This window comes from Lepidochelys kempii, chromosome 1 (assembly GCF_965140285.1).
Source record: "Lepidochelys kempii isolate rLepKem1 chromosome 1, rLepKem1.hap1, whole genome shotgun sequence".
Taxonomy (NCBI): Eukaryota; Metazoa; Chordata; order Testudines; family Cheloniidae; genus Lepidochelys; species Lepidochelys kempii.
Window position 1 is genome coordinate 322,892,656 of NC_136380.1, and position 18,893 is coordinate 322,911,548.

Genomic DNA, 18,893 nt, shown 5'->3' on the forward strand with positions numbered 1-18,893 from the left:
TTAACAAACAACAGACTTGTTGAACATCTTGAACTTAAGTTAAGTGTTAAGTTTTTCTTCAAAATGTATAACATTAGTACCAAAAATGTAAATTACAACTTTGGAGCAGAAGGTTTTGCTATTAACTGGAATATTTTATTTATTAATTCCATAATTTTGACCAGCTTGTTACTAACATTTTCAGCATCGTATCTATGTATGCTCCCAATCTTTTCCAAATTAGACTGCTTTGTAGCCCATAGAATCTGGGAAATACAAAATGTGCCTTAATATCACTTAATAGAGGTCAAAACCTTTACATGAATAGCTGCCAAACTATGTGATCATGTTATCTGTTCATAGAGGAAATGGAAAATACTTTCCAACTGGAATTGTTTGAGACCAGGAAACTTCGTTTTAAACTGTTTTTATGCACCAGTATAGTTAGCTTTATAAATGAAGCTGTTATTCTTTGCAGATGATTAAACTGACTGTTAACTATTTCAGTAAGTTTGTTCATGCAAAATCTGAAACAGACAGAATTGATCTTTTATCCGCTTGCTACTTCCTAGGTTGCAGTACAGACAAATTCGATACCAAAGAAACGTGCCATGTAAATGACTATATAAGTTCTGAAGGGAGTGCACGGCACGCTAAAGCAAACTTGCCCATGCATCATGATTTTCTTCAACAGTTGCTACTATTGATGATCAAAGGATCATAAGACTATCACTCTGATTTCAATGATGTAATAGGTTTGGTGTTAAATCCTGAGTAGCCCCATTGACCTCAGTAGGACATGAATAAAGTGAGCAAGATCTGGCTCATGCAGTGCTGTATATTACAAACAGTGTTCTCCTAGAAGCTGTGAAGTTAGAAAAGCAGGACTAAGTTGCTTTCTACAGGTGTGCAATATGAAAAATGACTCTTTTATCAATTGCTGTTATTCTGTTTAGACTGATACTATTATTGTTTGCAATGTTTTCGTAGCCTTGTTGGTTCCAGGATAATTAGAGAGACAAGGTGGATGAGGGGATATCTTTTATTGGCCTACCTTCTGTTGGTAAAAGAGACAAGCTTTTGAGCATACATAGAGCTCTTTCTCACGGTGAGCTTGAAAAGCATGTATCTTTTAACAACAGAAGGTGGGCCGATAAAAGATATTACCTCCCCCACCTTGTCACACTGTTACTGTGTCTCTTACAAAGATGTTATTCCTCAGTCTGAGGGATCTGTATCTCAGTTTCCGGGTGACTGTTTAGTTCTCCTCTTAGTTACGCAGGTGTCAGACTGAAATAACTCTTTTGAAGTTAATGGAGCTATAAAAAGACAAAGGATATTCTTGTGGTTAAGACTTTGGGTGGAGATTTGTGTTCAGTTTCTGGTGGTGCTGTAGACTTTTGTGACCATCAATCATTTTTTTTCTCTGCCTCATTTCTTTGTTTGTAAAATGCCACACTCCTGCTCATAAGGGTGTTGTGTGAGTGTAAATTCATTAATGCTAGTGAGGAGCTCAGTGCTATAGTGTGAGTATCCAGATAGACAGTAGAAGAACATAACTGGCCTTAAAATTTGTTGCCAGCCCTGCAAAACATTTGTGATCATGTCTCTCACCACCCACAAAAATATTTGAAAATGTTGGCCTATGTGATTGAAGGAAGGCCATTGAAGTACTGAGTGTCAGAGCTGAGAGCGGTCCCTTGCTCTCTGTCCATTGTTCAGTCCTGTGGAACTGCTACTCCTTGTGGCCCGAGGTCGTTCTGTCTGCTCAGCAGAGGAGCTGGCTCAGGTACCAGAAGGGGTCGGTGGGACTCTGAGGCAGCCCTCGTGCCATCAGCAGTAGTTGGGTGACACAGTGGTGTACAGTTGTGATCTTGATCTGGAATCTTCCCCAAAATCAAGTAGCCTGTCGCTGTATTTTTTTCTGCACTCTAAAGCCCAGTCCTGGGTTGCTGTGAGGGGGCTGTCAATCTTTTAAATGAAAAATCGGTTTCCTGCTTTTAACCCTAGGGAGACATATTGTGTCAGTTTATATTGTCAAGGCTGCTTTTGCAAGGGAAAGAGTGAGAAATACAATATTTTTAAGTGAGCTCTTCACTTTAGATGAGAGGGGAGAGTTGGTGACAAGAGTGGAATTGTTTGGAAACCGTCCTGTGCTGGTGCAATAGAACCATTCTAAGTGAGCTGGGCCAGATCACTTCATCAATAGCTTTTGGCCAAGCTACATACCTATTTTTCAAATTCCGATCAAGAGTGAAAAATCATCACGCAGTTCTTCTGGATGCTTGTTACTATTCTCAGATAAAGTCAGCCGTTTTGTTTCCTATTGCACAATGGAATTGGAAGTGAGATGGCCTTAACTAATGCATGTTTGATTGGACAGCCTACTTTAGTTATCTTAAAAGCAGAATGATGCCGTCTGAGTAGACTGCAGGCATGTTGATTCTGCTGAGTTTGTAGCCTTATTTATAGGTATGTTGTTTATTTTTTGAAGCCCCACATTGGACGATTAGGAATTCCTCATGGACCTTCAGGAGAGAAGGTGGCGGTAGTAACAGTGGATGACTGTGACACTGCAGTGGCTGTGCGCTTCGGAAGTCTCATTGGGAACTACACATGTGCTGCCCAAGGAACTCAAAGTGGCTCAAAAAAGTAAGGGCTTTTTACAGATATTTATTATTCATTCTCCTATTTAAAAGGAATTGAGCAATAACAACAACACATGGCAGTGAGAAGAAAAGCACACATAGCAAAGAGTTTATAAGAAAACAAACTGACTAACTTTAAACTGGCAGATGAAATTCAGAGCACAGAAGTGAAAGGCATTGTATATCAGAAGGAGCAATTTGAACGGCTCATACACATTGTTGAGTCCAAAATAACTATAAAGACACACAAAAAATTGTTTGTGATCATTGTTGAAAGCTCAGTGGAAACATCGGTTCATTGCACAGCAACAGTCAGAAAAGCAAATAAAATGGGAGGCTGCCTTAAGAAAAAGAGAGTAATACTGAAAAGATTTTGACATCATCATTCAAATTAATGGTACATCATCCCATCGCAGAAAGGCTAGAGGAAAAACAGAAAAGATCCAGAGAAGGGCAATGAAAATCACTAGATACACGGAAAGCCTTCTGTCTGAGAAAAGATTGAAAAGATTAGTATTATTTAGTTTAGAGAGATGATGAATAACATGTGAGACATGATAGAAATATGTAAAATAATGAATTCTATGAATTCTATTGAAAAGGCCAGTCAGGTGATCATATTTACCCTTTTCTGAAATACAAGAACAAGAGGACACTCACTGAAGTTAAAAGTCTTGTTAACATTTAAAACTGATTAAATGATATACTTTTTGTAGGTGATATAACTATCCAGTGGAACCTACTGCCACAAGATGTTAACACAAGGAGCCAAGGAGGATTCAAAAAGGGACTAGCAATTTATGAATAACAAAATTATTATACATAGTTTTACAGCACCCAGAATAAAAGTGTATATAACATACCAACCTTCCTGCTTTAGGCTACAAATCAACATCTCACTACTTGGGATTAAAAAGAAATTCCCATGGATGCATGTTGTTTCATAATTTTCCATTTACGCCTTCTAACATAGTTAGTTCTGGTCACTGTCAGAGACCAATGTTTGATTCTATTGGTGTGGTTGTTACGGCAACTCCAACAGTCCTAAATTACAAATTTGCAGCTAATTTTATTATGATTCTTTTTGATTATTGAGATCGGTGCTTACAGTCTTTTGAAGCTAAATCCTGCAAATAATGAGCTAACAGAAAACGGTTAAATATCTCAGATTTCTTTAGTCAGATTAGCTGTGAATAAACTGTAAAGTAAAAGAGGCCAAACAAATGACATGAAAATAATCCAGCTAATTTCTTATTTCTTTAGATCTTTGGACCTGACTGGACCTCTCCTGCTTGGGGGTGTCCCAAACTTGCCTGAAGACTTTCCTGTGCACAACAGAGAGTTTATTGGCTGTATGAGGAACCTCTCCATTGACAACAAGCCAATCGACATGGCTAGTTTCATAGCCAATAATGGCACTCTTGCAGGTATAAACTGCCAGATCTTCAAAAGGCCACAAGAAAAAGCTTTCTGTCATGCTGAGAGTTCTTGTGTACACCAAGAACCAGATTTTCAAAGGAGGGTGCATGGGGAATGCATGGAAAGCTGCAAGTGCAACCTTTCCATGTGAAAAATAGCATTTGATTAGCAGGGTGCAAACTGGTATAGGTCAACTAGTTGCCCATGTACACAGCAGTGAGGCACATGCACATTTTTGCTATGACAGTCCTTGAAATTTTTCCCCTCAGGAGAAATCCTGCCCTCCTCCTACATTCCCTACCCCCGCAGTGCTGCCATTGGATATGGAAGGCCCAATTCGTCTTGGAACTATTTCAGCTCAGCTGAACAGTGGAGGGGAGGATTTGGAAGTACGAATAAGGAGTCTGCCCAAACCTAGTGCAGAGCAGGTTGGATAGGGTTATGGGGAGAGGGAAACACGCTTTTACTCTTCACTGCCAACCCTTCTGCCATCTCTCTGGGAGAAATATAACAGCCACAGAAGCTGTTGCACCTTTGAAGCTGTAGTAGCCACCATGGAGCAGTCTGGAAAATAAGGGGAAAGTATTCTAGTCTTTCTAGCCTGGCCACTGTATAAATCCCCTGCATGTACCCCATTTATCTGAGTGAGGTGAAATTCATACCAGTGCCGAAGACCCACACGATGTTCTGAGGCTCTGTGCACTACTTAAAGAATGAAATGGCATTTAGGAGGTTCACAAAGCTTCTGTAGGTCCTCTGCACGGAGGAGAATGTCATCCAGGGATTTGCACATAGAATTTAGCCCTAAGTCGTGTTTCATGCACTCTGATGGCAAGGCGGTACTTGAGTGGCACATCTGCCCTGAACTGTAACAGTGGCACCAGAATTTCTTTTAATAACCCTCCATTTTCATGTGTTTGCATCTCAGCTATTAAAGCTCACTCTGCTCTGAAACTAAGTGTAATGAGGTCAAGAAGAGTGGAATATTTTAACCAATTCTGGTTATACTTTAAAACAAATGCAGTAACTCTCCAAACCTGAAATGCAAGCTGCTCAGAAGCTTGTGCATACTTATCATGAGTTTTTAAAAGCTGTGGTTTAAAAATGAAACATGAGCTGCTCTTCTTCTGGCCTGCTGAATACTGCTGTACTGCCTCATAAAGCGACCAGTTTCAGAGTACAGTCTCAGCTGTCTGGCTCCTGTATTGGAAGAGGCAGCAAGTGGGAAGTGGTGCTCAGATATCCACAGGGCAGGGCAGAGCAGAGCAAATCACTGTTGTGTAAAAGTAGTTAGTTCCTTCTTCTCACAGCCTGGTGGAGGTCTAGTTCAGTGATGCACTAGGGGAAGCACTCACTTCAGATCCTGTGTATTCTTATCAGGTAATTAATGAGTAATGACCATGAGTTGAGAGTGGAACTTCAGCACTAACTTTGAATTATTTGGCTTTTGCCAGATTGTGTCTTTACCTTAAAATTAGCTGAACACAATTCAGTTTTTCATCTAGGTAAATATGCTCCTGTTTCAGGGGAAGTAGAACAAAGAAAGATTTCAGTTTGGTTGCTTTCTGATTTGGAGGCACATTCCTACATAGTATAACTCCACTGGCTTCAGTAGAGTTACACCAGAATTAAGCCCTTTGTCTTTATCTGAGCGGTTTCTTGCTTTCTTTTGATCATGTGGCTCTCAAAGTGTTGTAATGCTTTAATGATTTCCTTTCCCTTCAGAATTGAAAAAAGCCCAGAGACGGTCACTCAGAAACTATTGTTACAGTCATTTGAAGTCTGTTTTGGTGTGATGAAACCACCATTACCAAATACACAGATGTGGAATGGTTTTAGGCTGAATAGCTCCGTTTTCTAAATTCCAGGTTGTGCAGCTCAGAAGAACTACTGTGATACTAACTGGTGTCAAAATGGAGGCACATGCGTGAATAAATGGAACACCTACACTTGTGAGTGCCCCCTGCAGTATGGTGGGAAAAACTGTGAGCAAGGTAGGTGCACAAGGCTCCCAGTGTATGTGTCCTCAAGTTTACCTGTGTGTTTTGGCATTTAGTTTTTAATAATTAACATCTCATAATGTATATGAAAGTTTGAGATGCTTTAGGGGACAGATAATGGAATATTGCAATAAAGTGTGAAATTCATCCATTATATATTTGAAATAACTGTGTGTGCTCATCTATATATTAAGGATGGTTGCTGACTTTTGGTTCAAAAAACAGGAAAATATCAATCAGAAATCCTATTGGGATAAACAGTAACAGCTTTTATCTTTTCCTATTATCTATTTACTAACATTAGTGAATTAGTTCTACAAAGCTTGGCACTATTCGTAATTTGCTTAAAATAAAATCATCTGATCCAAAGCACATTGAAATTAATGGAAAGACTCCCTTTGACTTTAGTGGGCTTTGGATCATGCCCAAAATGAACATGGACTTAATTATTACTTCCTTCAGCGGAAGGCAATCCCTCCTTAATAAGAAAAGGAGTACTTGTGGCACCTTAGAGACTAACAAATTTATTCCTTTTCTTTTTATGGATACAGACTAACATGCCTGCTACTCTGAAACCTCCTTAATAAGAACACTTTATATTTTATTGGGCTATACTTATGACTGAAAACACTGTGTATAGATATGTAAAACTTGTTAATAAAATATAGGAAAGGAGCAACAGGTGTGCTTTATAAGGGAGTGAAAAATTTGGACCCAGTTCCTTTCCTGGGGAAGTAAGGGAGGTTCCTCATTAGGAAAACCATAGCTGGAGGCTGAGGTTCAGGCACAGCAGCATTGGCATTACAGCCCCAGACCCACAGTCTAAATGGGAATAGCAGCTAGCCTGGGTTAGTACAGGTTGCTAATTTGTAGTGATGCTCCCATTCTAAGGGGAAAATCCCCTAGATTTAGGTTGCTTTTTAAGAAATAAAAGTTCAGATTCTAGCCTCACCTGCTCTAGTGTAAATCTGGAGTGACTCCATTGAAGTGAATGGAATTATTCCAGATGTACACTGGTGTAATCTGACTCATACTTCTTTGCAGTTTGAGCAGGCGGTTTCCTTATTCTGGTGTTGCCAAAGAAAATTAGGCACACTCTTCCTTTCCGCTAGCAGGAAATAGATGCTAGAGTGATTATTGGATGATGGTTCCTCAAAAAGAAAGACCTCATTTGTGATGTTGCCTGATGACAGGTAGCTTTGTCAACCATTTGCTGGTTTCCATCATGTGTTATATAGCACCTGACTGGTTAATCTCTCCAGTGAGATTAATTGTGCTGAAACTGCAGGGTTGGATGATTGGCTAAAATGGCAGGGCCTAATTCTGATATCATTCATACTGGTGTAAAGGTGGAATAATTCCATTGAAGTCAAGGGGCCTGATTCTCTTCTCTCTTTCTCCTGGTTTTGGGTAGAAAGATCAAGAGTTGTATCAAATTCATATTTCCTTGACCTATTATACCAAGAAAAAAAGTATCAGATCATCAGAGAGCTTTAAACTAGGAATTCAGGGGAGATGGTTGGGAGATGTACAAGTAATCTCCACGCCAGATTTTCTCTTTGAGAGGAAAGAAAATGAAGTAAGAAAGGATACAGCCGTGGATAGGAGAATGGACATAAGGCGGAAGGGCAGTGTACATACCAATCTAATAGGTAATATTGGCAGTAGAATGTCTGTGCCCAATCGGGTAAAGAATGTAAGCAAAGCGAAACAGCAAAAATTAAGATGTTTGTACACTAATGCGAGGAGCCTAGGTAACAAAATGGAGGAACTAGAGCTACTAGTGCCGGAAGTGAAACCAGATATTCTAGGGGTAACAGAAACATGGTGGAATAGTCGTCATGACTGGAATATGGTATTGAAGGGTATGTGCTGTTTAGGAAAGACAGAAATAAAGGCAAAGGTGGTGGAGTAGCATTGTATATCAATGATGAGGTAGACTGTAAAGAAGTAAGTGATGGAATGGATAAGACGGAGTCTGTCTGGACAAAAATCACATTGGGGAAGAAAGTTACTAGAGCCTCCCCTGGGATATTGCTTGGGGTGTGCTATAGACCGCCGGGATCCGATTTGGATATGGATAGAGACCTCTTTAATGTTTTTAAAGAAGTAAATACTAATGGGAATTTTGTGATCATGGGAGACTTTAACTTCCCAGATATAGACTGGAGAACAAGTGCTAGTAATAATAATAGGGCTCAGATTTTCCTGGATACGATAGCTGATGGATTCCTTCACCAAGTAGTTGCTGAACCAACAAGAGGGGATGCCATTTTAGATTTGGTTTTGGTGAGCAGTGAAGACCTCATAGAAGAAATGGTTGTAGGGGACAATCTTGGTTCGAGCGATTATGAGCTAATTCAGTTCAAACTAAATGGAAGGATAAACAAAAACAGATCTGTGACTAGGGTTTTTGATTTCAAAAAGGCTAACTTTAAAAAATTAAGGAAATTAGTCTTTAATAAGGCTAATGAGGAGCTTAGGGTTAATGGTAGGACGACAAATGGGAATGAGGATATATGGAGGTAGATATTACCACATCCGAGGTAGAAGCCAAACTCAAACATCTTAATGGGACTAAATCGGGGGGCCCGGATAATCTTCATCCAAGAATATTAAAGGAACTGGCACATGAAATTGCAAGCCCATTAGCAAGAATTTTTAATTAAACTGTAAAGTTAGGGGTTGTACCATATGACTGGAGAATTGCTAACATAGTTCCTATTTTTAAGGAAGGTAAAAAAAGGGCGATCCGGGTAACTACAGGCCTGTTAGTTTGACATCTGTAGTATGCAAGGTCTTAAAAAAAATTTTGAAGGAGAAAGTAGTTAAGGACATTGAGGTCAATGGTAATTGGGACAAAATACAACATGGCTTTACAAAATGTAATTTAGATGGAATGTGAGGATGTGACTTCCTGCTTCTTAGCTCATGGCTGCTGTTCTCCTAATATGGCTGCAGACAAAGGCCTCAGACCTTACCATATGGCTACAGGAAAAGGCCTTATCCTTACAATGTCATCCTGTGTGTTTATCCAGTGTCTAGCACAATTGGACACTACCATAACACAAGTAATAATTCATTAGACCAATAGCTAGGAGTCCCCTTGGGGTTAGAGGAAGACAAAGCATAAATGGAAGAAGAAACCTTCATCTAGCAGCTTGGGTGTGTGGAAATCTAAATGGAGCATTAGCAAACCCAACAACAAACCAGTATGTTTACATTTGTCATCTGTAGACAAGGCCCCATGTCCTCCACAGCAAGCTGGAATTAAGTTCTGTAGCAGGGTCCCTTGATCCTGTGGCCCTCTGGTGAGGCAGACAGGACATTTGGTGATAGCTTCATTTAAATTAAAAAACGGAGATATTTTAACAAGTTAATTATGAAAAAGAATAAAGGAAGCATAAAAGTAGCCCAAATGTTGTTTACATTCCCCACATTTTCAGATTGCCAGAGATTATAATATTGACCACACACAGCTGTGTTACAGAAGTCAGGGGGATGCTGGATAGGGGACATCGGAGCTTTTGGAACACAGGGTGGTGTGGGAAGCAGTTTGAGGTTGAGAAAACAATGTTTCTGGATGTTTCTGCAAAAATGATGAGCAGTGAAAATGTAAGCAATGTTGGCATTTAAATAATCATGTTTAGGGTACAGTATTCGCTCCTCCATCAGATGAATGGATGAGCCCTCAGAACTATTGTTTCAGGCTGTCTGCAGGATCAGGTAGACATCGCTGCATCATTTACACTCAGTTCATATTGCCAAGGTTATCTTGCAAACGAGAGCTAGAAACATAAAATTTATTTTAAAAATGAAAGTTTAGATTTTGGAGCACAGTTCTGCAGCAAAGGATAGGCAAAGAGTGGATTCTGTGGCAAATGCCACAGCTGTGGAATACATGAGGTTCTGATTGCAGACCTGTGTTTCTCAGAGTTCAATTTTTCCCTCCACTGGCTGGGCTCCTGTGGAGTTCTGACTGCACTTTAAAGCTGCTCTCCATTGATGAGACCTTTAGGGGAGAGGAGCTCTGAGGGGGTGAAACTATATGTCAAGAGTGAATCAAGTCAAATGTATACAACAGTATTGAACTGTGGAGTACTGATTATTTAGAGAGGAGAATTCAAAATGGGGATGTTACACTATGAATTCTTTTCAGAGTAGCAACCGTGTTAATCTGTATCCGCAAAAATAAAAGGAGTACTTGTGGCACCTTAGAGACTTACAAATTTATTTGAGCATAAGCTTTCGTGAGCTACAGCTCACTTCATCGGATGAATACTGTTGTCCATTTCCTTCCCTGTCTGCTTGTGGTGAGCTGGCAACAACATCTTGCTGTAGAGCATGGGAAAACTTAGGAGTTAGAAAAGAGGCATGACTAATTAGAGGGCTGTGTTTCAAATTGCAAGCAGCAGCTTAAGCCTTACGGGTTCTAATATCCCTTGAGGTGAACGTGTACCTCTGTCATCTACCGGTATGTACTGTAGAGCAGCTGTTTTAAGGGCCTGATCTTGCAATCTCTGCACACACAAAATTCCCATCTACTTCAGTGGGAGTTACATGTACATGAGTGTTGCAGGATGGGGACCTAACTGCAGGACATAACTCTGACAATGAGGTGCTTTTCACTGAAGGCTGTGCCCAGTGGTTCACTGCGTAAGAATATTTGCTCAAGATTAGAGACTGGGGCAATGCTAGGGGCTTCTTCCTAACACTGGAGCATTCACTTCTGTGCTGCTATGGCAGATATTTTATTAGTTGCACAAGAGCATACTCGCTGCCTAAAGGCTGGGTAATTCAGACAACTCGCCAACCTGGCTCTGGAAGATTTGAAATTCGTTAAAGGTTTCCTGTTGCCTCAGAGCCATTTCCTTTGCGCTTAATCTGTTAATTAGAATCAGGTAATCCGAGATACACTGGGGCAAATTACCACCCTTGTACTGCCTGCTTTGTTTACCACTTCAACACCAAAAGAGATACGTATATAGTTCTTCAAGTAGATGCAGCCGTGTACTGTGCGAGCGCAGCTCACTGGAGCTGGAGAAATTTGCCTAGCCGGACCCGAAAGGGTGGCCCTTGCGCCTTAGGGCTGTAGCCCCTCCCTTTGCTATATGAGGCAGCACTGCCCCAACCCTCCCCTCAGTTCCTTCTCACTGCCTCTGACTGGAGTCAGAGCTGTGTGTGGTTATCACCTCACGTTCTCTATCTCAGTTTTTCTGAGAATTTCCCTTCATGTATGTAGTTTTTATATAGTTAGTAGTACAGTAGAACATCAGAATTATGAACCTCTCGGGAATGGAGGTTGTTCGTAACTCTGCAATGTTCATAACCCTGAACAAAATGTTATGTTCTTTCAAAGGTTTATAACTGAATATTGACTTAACACAGCTTTGAAACTTTACTGTGCAGAAGAAAACTGTTGCTTTCCCCTTTTTTAAAGTAGTTTACGTTTAACACAATACTGTACTGTACTTGCCTTCTGTTTTCCTTTTGGTCTCTGCTGCTGCCTGATTGTGTACTTCCGGTTCCGAATGAGGTGTGTGGTTGACCGTTCAGTTCATAACTCTGGTGTTCGTAACTCTGAGGTTCTACTGTACCGTGGATAGTGTTAGTAAAGGTTAAGTTAGATTTAGTTAGGACTTCCTGTGTGACACCCGCTCCAAGGTTCAAGCACTGCCCGTCATGGGGCGGGGAGAGCATCGATTCCTAATAGTGACCCCCCACACAGCAGGTGCTTGCTGTGTTTAGGCGAGGGCACACAAGGGAGCCGTATTCTATCTGTAAGTTGTTCACCAAAAGCAACCAGATGGCCAGAGACTTGCACTTGAAGCCGCACCCCCAAGCAGGCCATAAGGGCTTTTTTGGCACCAACGCTCACATCTGGTCAGCAGTCACCTTTGGACTTGGTGAATGAGGCCACTCCGCATTCCAGTGCTGCCATCTTCCCCAAGAGATGGAAGAACCATTCACTCGCTTCAGGGATGCTGAGGAGGAAGTCCCATAAAACTGACCAGAATTATCCCAGGGCTTGTCAAAGGCTTTCTGAAAGTCCAAGTACACGATATCCGCTGAATCACCCTTGTCCACATGTTTGTTGACACCCTCACAAAATTCTAATAGATTGGTCAGGCATGATTTCCCTTAGAAAAGCCATGTTAACTCTTCCCCACCATATCAGGTTCAACTATCTGTCAGATCATTCTGTTCTTGGCTACAGTTTCAACCAGTTTGCCCGATACTGAAGTTAGGCTTACCAGCCTGTAATTGCCACGATTGCCTCTGGAGTCTTTTAAAAATATCGGCGTCACATTAGCTGTCCACAATTCATCTTGTACAGAGGTTGATTTAAGCAATGGATTATGTACCACAGTTAGTAGTTCTGAAATTTCATATTTGAATTCCTTCAGAATTCAGGTGAATACTATCTGGTCCTGGTGACTTATTACTGTTTAATGTATCAGTTGGTTTCAGAACCACCTCAATCTGGGGCAGTTACTCAGATTTGTCACCCAAAAAGAATAGCTCCAGTTTGGGACTCTCCCTCACATCCTCTGCAGTGTAGACTGATGCAAAGAATTCATTTAACTTCTCCGCAACAGCCTTGTCTTCCTTGAGTGCTCCATTAGCACGTCGATTGTCCAGTGGCCTCACTGATTGGCAGGTTTCCTGTTTCTGATGTACTTAAAAAAAATTGCTGTTAGTTTTTGTGTCTTTCACTAGTTAATCTTCAAATGCTTTTTTGGTCTGCCTAATTATACTTTTACATTTGTTACATTGTCAGTAATCGTCTTGCACGTAGCTCACTGAGGGTGCACCTGGTGGTGACTTCAGCATTTCACCCACCCATCCATGGGAGGTCAGTATTTTTGAATACCATGGTAGCAAGGTTCTTGAAAGGAGACCTTCGTCTCCACCTGCCGGTGAGAGAACCAGTTCTTTTGTGGGACCTTAATACGATCCTAGCGACTCTGATAGGGTCTCCGTTTGAGCTTTAGGCATTTTCTTCTTTTTCTCTTTTGTGTCAAAAAACTGCATTCATAGTGGCAATAACATCGGCAGAGAGAGTGTATGAGCTGCAGGCTTTGATTGCAGACGCTCCTTACACATAGGTCTCCAAAGACAAAGTGACCTTGTGGCCACACCCTAAGTTTTTATCTAAAGTGGCCTCCTAGTTTCATTTGAATCAGGTGATGTATTTACCTGTGTTCTTTCCTAAGCCGCATTCAACCCCCGAAGAGCAACATAGAATCATAGAATCATAGAATATCAGGGTTGGAAGGGACCCCAGAAGGTCATCTAGTCCAACCCCCTGCTCGAAGCAGGACCAATTCCCAGTTAAATCATCCCAGCCAGGGCTTTGTCAAGCCTGACCTTAAAAACCTCTAAGGAAGGAGATTCTACCACTTCCCTAGGTAACGCATTCCAGTGTTTCACCACCCTCTTAGTGAAAAAGTTTTTCCTAATATCCAATCTAAACCTCCCCCACTGCAACTTGAGACCATTACTCCTCATTCTGTCATCTGCTACCATTGAGAACAGTCTAGAGCCATCCTCTTTGGAACCCCCTTTCAGGTAGTTGAAAGCAGCTATCAAATCCCCCCTCATTCTTCTCTTCTGCAGACTAAACAATCCCAGCTCCCTCAGCCTCTCCTCATAACTCATGTGTTCTAGACCCCTAATCATTTTTGTTGCCCTTCGCTGGACTCTCTCCAATTTATCCACATCCTTCTTGTAGTGTGGGGCCCAAAACTGGACACAGTATTCCAGATGAGGCCTCACCAATGTCGAATAGAGGGGAACGATCACGTCCCTCGATCTGCTCGCTATGCCCCTACTTATACATCCCAAAATGCCATTGGCCTTCTTGGCAACAAGGGCACACTGCTGACTCATATCCAGCTTCTCATCCACTGTCACCCGTAGGTCCTTTTCCACAGAACTGCTGCCTAGCCATTCGGACCCTAGTCTGTAGCAGTGCATTGGATTCTTCCATCCTAAGTGCAGGACCCTGCATGTATCCTTATTGAACCTCATCAGATTTCTTTTGGCCCAATCCTCCAATTTGTCTAGGTCCTTCTGTATCCTATCCCTCCCCTCCAGCGTATCTACCACTCCTCCCAGTTTAGTATCATCCGCAAATTTGCTGAGAGTGCAATCTACACCATCCTCCAGATCATTTATGAAGATATTGAATAAAACCGGCCCCAGGACCGACCCTTGGGGCACTCCACTTGACACCGGCTGCCAACTAGACATGGAGCCATTGATCACTACCCGTTGAGCCCGACAATCTAGCCAGCTTTCTACCCACCTTATAGTGCATTCATCCAGCCCATACTTCCTTAACTTGCTGACAAGAATACTGTGGGACATCTCCAAACGTTGGCTGTCAGGCAATGTCTAGCCTTTTACCTGGACAGGACTTAACCTTTTCCCACTTCGCCTCATCTGTTTGTGTCATATGCAGACCAAATGAAGGGACTGACAGTCTCTTTTAGCAAATGATCTCTAGGTGGATAACTTCCTGTATCAAGATAGCATACAAAGTAGTCTGACCATGCCCCCTCAAAGGGTGTGAGCTCATTCTACGAGAGTGCGAGCTACTTTGATGGTGTTTTTAAGTGGCATTCCAGTATTGAACATTTTCAGGGCTGCCACTTGGTCATCTGTACGTACGTTTACAAACCATTATGCCATTACCTCTGCATCCAGAGCAGATGCAAACTGTGGGAAGGCAGTCCTGCAATCCTTGTTTAAATAGACTTTGAGCCCCACCTGCAAGTACTGCTTGTGAGTCACCTACATGGAATACACAGCTGCATCTACTCAAAGAAGAAAAAAATAGTTACTTACCTGTATGGTAACGATTGTTCTTTGAGATGTGATGCAGAAATGCATTCCACAAGCTACCATCCATCCCCTCTACACTGGAGTCTATGTTCTTGAGGTTTGGTGCGAAGGAACGTAGGAGATGGGCAGTGCCACCCCATATAGCCAGGGTAGGGTATATGGCCATGGGGTACGAGTGCCGCTGCTACAGGTACTGCTAAGCAACATTCTCTAGCTCCAGTGCACTGGGCGTGCGCACACCTATGTGGAATACACACCTGCATCACACCTCCAACAACAACAGTTACAGTACAAATAAATAACTGTTTTTTATTTAATTTCTCTCTCCTGAAACATCTCTCTCTGTAACATAGTAGCACCCAGAGGTTTTTATTTAGCTTTAGTAGAGATGTCTTCAGTTATTTTCTATATACCTGAGGCAACTGGCAAAAATATGGAGCTACTGGTGATTTCATAAGAAAATGTACTGACTTAATAACAATAAAATGAGGCATGAACTGCTAATAAAGTCCATAATACTATGTTGTTTCTTGCCATTGTGGTATCCTACAAAATTTACCTGAGGTACTTTTCATGTTAGTAAGGTATTTATACTAATGAAATCTCGTGCAGATATTATGACAATATTTTTATGGTTTTATAACACACTTCTTTTATAAAAGGAGTTTGTTAACACATCATAGAAAAGAAGAAAAGACCCTGTTTAGTATAAGATGTTAATGAAGATCTGCTTTCAATCTTGAGCTGAGCCCTTCAATTGAGACAAAAAAAAAGGTTATTTAACAGACAGCATGATTCTCTATCTCCGTCACTTTCTCTAATTTTTATGGCCCCTGTTCAAAACAGCAACACATTTTTAGCAGTTCTCGACTCTTGACTATGGGACAAAACACACTTACAGTATTGTAATTTGGTTTTGGATTCCATATCATTAGCAATGGTATACATAAACACAGTAACACATTAGACTAAAATAAAACAAACAATAGAACTTAATTTTCATCAGATATAGAGAAATCATTATGCAAGAATAGCCCAAACCTATTTGTATTATGATTTTAGGACTTCATTTTTTATTGTAGGCAAAATCAGGTGGTCACCATTATGAAGACAACAATTACCAGATAATGTTTTCTGAGATACTACAGTCTCTTTTCTGGATTTAAAACAGGAAATAAGTGTAATAGCCATGATATGTGGTAACTGTTGGCAAATGATATAATTATTATCAGGATAATTGTAGTATCTATGGTAATTGATCGGTTGCTCGCTATATAGAAGTGTGGCCAAATTTAGCCCTGACATAAGCAGGAGCAACCCCCGTTGGCTTCAGTGTTTTATATTTCCTTCTTACATAAGTAGTGAATAGGGACCATTTATGAAAAAAAATTGCAGATGAAAAACCCATGGCAAATTGTATTGTTTTTGCTCTAAGTCCTTGTGTTAAAAGATTGAATTTTTTTTTTTATCTCTTGTCTCTTGATTTACAGTAATGCCTTCTCCCCAGCGTTTCAGTGGTGAGAGCATTATTGTCTGGAGTGACCTTGATATTACTATCTCTGTACCATGGTACATTGGACTCATGTTCAGGACCCGGAAAGTTAATGGCATGTTAATGCAAGCTAATGCAGGAACTTCATCCAAGATCAACATTCAGGTAAGTGTGTGGCATTCTTAATCTGGAACAGAATTCAGAAAATTTCCCCAAATATCAACTGACAGGGCTAAACTAAATATGTATCTTCATGCATGTAGCTAAAAGTAACATATGTAAAATCAAATACTGTAGATGTCATCACCTTGTTCCCCTTGTTCACTTTACAGTTCAAAAGCTTTGTGTAACAAGATGCATTTCTATAAAATGCAAAAGCTTGGGAAGTATAAGTATACGTTAACATAAAATGGAAGAACTCTGTTCTACCTATCATGAAATACATGTAGACAGAGGTAGTAGTCAACCAATGATGTCCGCTGTGTTCACCTGCCCCATTGTATTTACTCTTTCCCTGAATAAGGCAGAAACCAGAAGTATAGATTGAAATTGAATATAAGCACTTCTAGTGCTAAATTCAGTTATTGAGAAAGGTGGCTTACCCTCACTATCCAAGATGTGCTGAATTCTGTCCTAACACAAAGATTTGACTTGTGTTTCTAATTCAGACTCCATGTCATTTTTTTTTCTTCTTCTTCATTTTTGTCTTTGTCATTTTCTTCTTCTTCTTCTTCTTCTCCTTCTCTTTCTTTGTGGGTTAGAAGCAGAATTCCCTAAATTGTGTTGGGAGATGTTACCACTTACAAGTTTTTCCCAGGTTACAGCTCGTTCCTGTAAGAAGTATTGTTTGCCTGCACTCATACTGGTGGTCCACTGTGAGCTTCATCTGAGAATAAGTCAGTATTGCAGCAATAAATAGAGATGATATTTGTTTCCTGCAGATCTTGAACAACTATGTGCAATTTGAAGTTTACAATGGCCTGAACCAGGTTGCTAGTTTGAAGATGACCCAGTCACGAGTCAGTGATGGTGAATGGCATCATTTGTTAATAGAGTTAAAGAGTGCTAAAGATGGCAAAGACATCAAGTACCTGGCTGTTATGTCCTTGGACTATGGGATGTATCAGGTGAGATAGCATCATAACTTGGCCTTTCTTTCATCATCCAGAGGGCCTTTAAAAAGAAGGGAATGGGGAAGGGATGGTAAACAAATACCACATACTGCTCCTACTGCAAGCAGTGTATGGTCCAGATTCTTCAGTGACTTACACTTAGTGTAAACCCTTTGAAATAAGTGGAGTTTTATCTTTTGACCAAAGATAAGTTTATCTTTTAAAACCAAAGTTTTATCTTTTGCCTGTGAAATTAAGATCAGATAAATAGCTCTTCATTTCATTATGAATTTTTCTATTTTAGCCTACTTTCAATTGCTATCAGATTAGTGCATCTATAAGGAAAGCCATTCTCTGTCTTGGAAAGGATAATAGTGCAGTGACCCCCTTATCCACTGTCCTTTTGTTTCTTTAACAGAGCACTGTGCAGATTGGAAATCAGCTCCCTGGACTCAAAATGAAAAGCATCATTGTGGGAGGTATCTCTGGAGATCAAGTCTCAGTGCAGCAGGGTTTTTATGGCTGTATGCAGGTAAGAATAAAATATGTCGTAGCTTGCATTTATGAGAAGATACCTGAAAGAAATAATTTATTATCCTTTTCCTCCTGAGTTTTGTTTTCTGGATAACTTTTAAATCCTTATAACATATGCAAGCACCAAAATATTAAACATTGCCCTTTTCTTCATGTAGGAATCCAGTCTCTTTTGACCTCAAGAAATTTCTTCTTTCCCTTCTTGGTTTAAATCAAAGTCCAACACTTTTAAAAAAAAAATCTGGCACCTGACTAAGCAGATCACATGTATATAGAAAACTGGAAGATTAAAGAAGTTAGTGAGATGCATTGTTCGGTATATGTACCACTATATCCTAAAGGAAGAATCTCTTAGTTGAAGTTACTGTTTTTCTGTGCTCAGGGAGTAAGAATGGGGGAGACTTCTACGAATGTAGCTACGTTGAACATGAAACAGGCAATCAAGATCAATATAAAGGAAGGCTGCGAAGTAGACAACCCGTGTGATTCCAGTCCATGTCCCCAGCACAGCTACTGCATTGATGACTGGGACAGCTACTCCTGTGTCTGTGACCCAGGTAAAGGAGTCTGCATGAAAATTGGGCATAACAGTTAGAACGTTGGAATTGTATCTGGTTTTAGTTATATTGCAAAGGGCTTTGATATTATTTGCAATTTTTTTAAGTTCATCTTCTCTGTGTTCTCGTATTTCTCACACAAACTTTTCGAGTGTTAGATTTATGTTTTACACCCCAAGGCCCCAAAGGGACATTTTGAAACTTTTCTCTTGTCAGTCTTCATTTTGAGGTGTGTGCCTGCCTAAGTTCAGTCACCTCCTGAACTTGCAGAAAGAGAATATAGAGCTATTTGTAACACATGA

At 40.5% G+C, this 18,893-nt stretch overlaps 1 protein-coding gene across 1 annotated transcript in view; it reads left to right on the plus strand.

Moving 5' to 3' along the window:
- CELSR1 (cadherin EGF LAG seven-pass G-type receptor 1) overlaps window positions 1-18,893 on the plus strand; it is a 265,989-nt gene that overhangs the window by 194,307 nt on the left and 52,789 nt on the right. Inside the window, exons 6-12 of the mRNA XM_073328377.2 lie at window positions 2,474-2,631; window positions 3,891-4,054; window positions 5,915-6,040; window positions 16,387-16,553; window positions 17,330-17,515; window positions 17,919-18,032; window positions 18,417-18,591. Coding sequence (XP_073184478.2) covers window positions 2,474-2,631; window positions 3,891-4,054; window positions 5,915-6,040; window positions 16,387-16,553; window positions 17,330-17,515; window positions 17,919-18,032; window positions 18,417-18,591 — 1,090 coding nt within the window. The remainder of the gene's footprint in view (window positions 1-2,473; window positions 2,632-3,890; window positions 4,055-5,914; window positions 6,041-16,386; window positions 16,554-17,329; window positions 17,516-17,918; window positions 18,033-18,416; window positions 18,592-18,893) is intronic.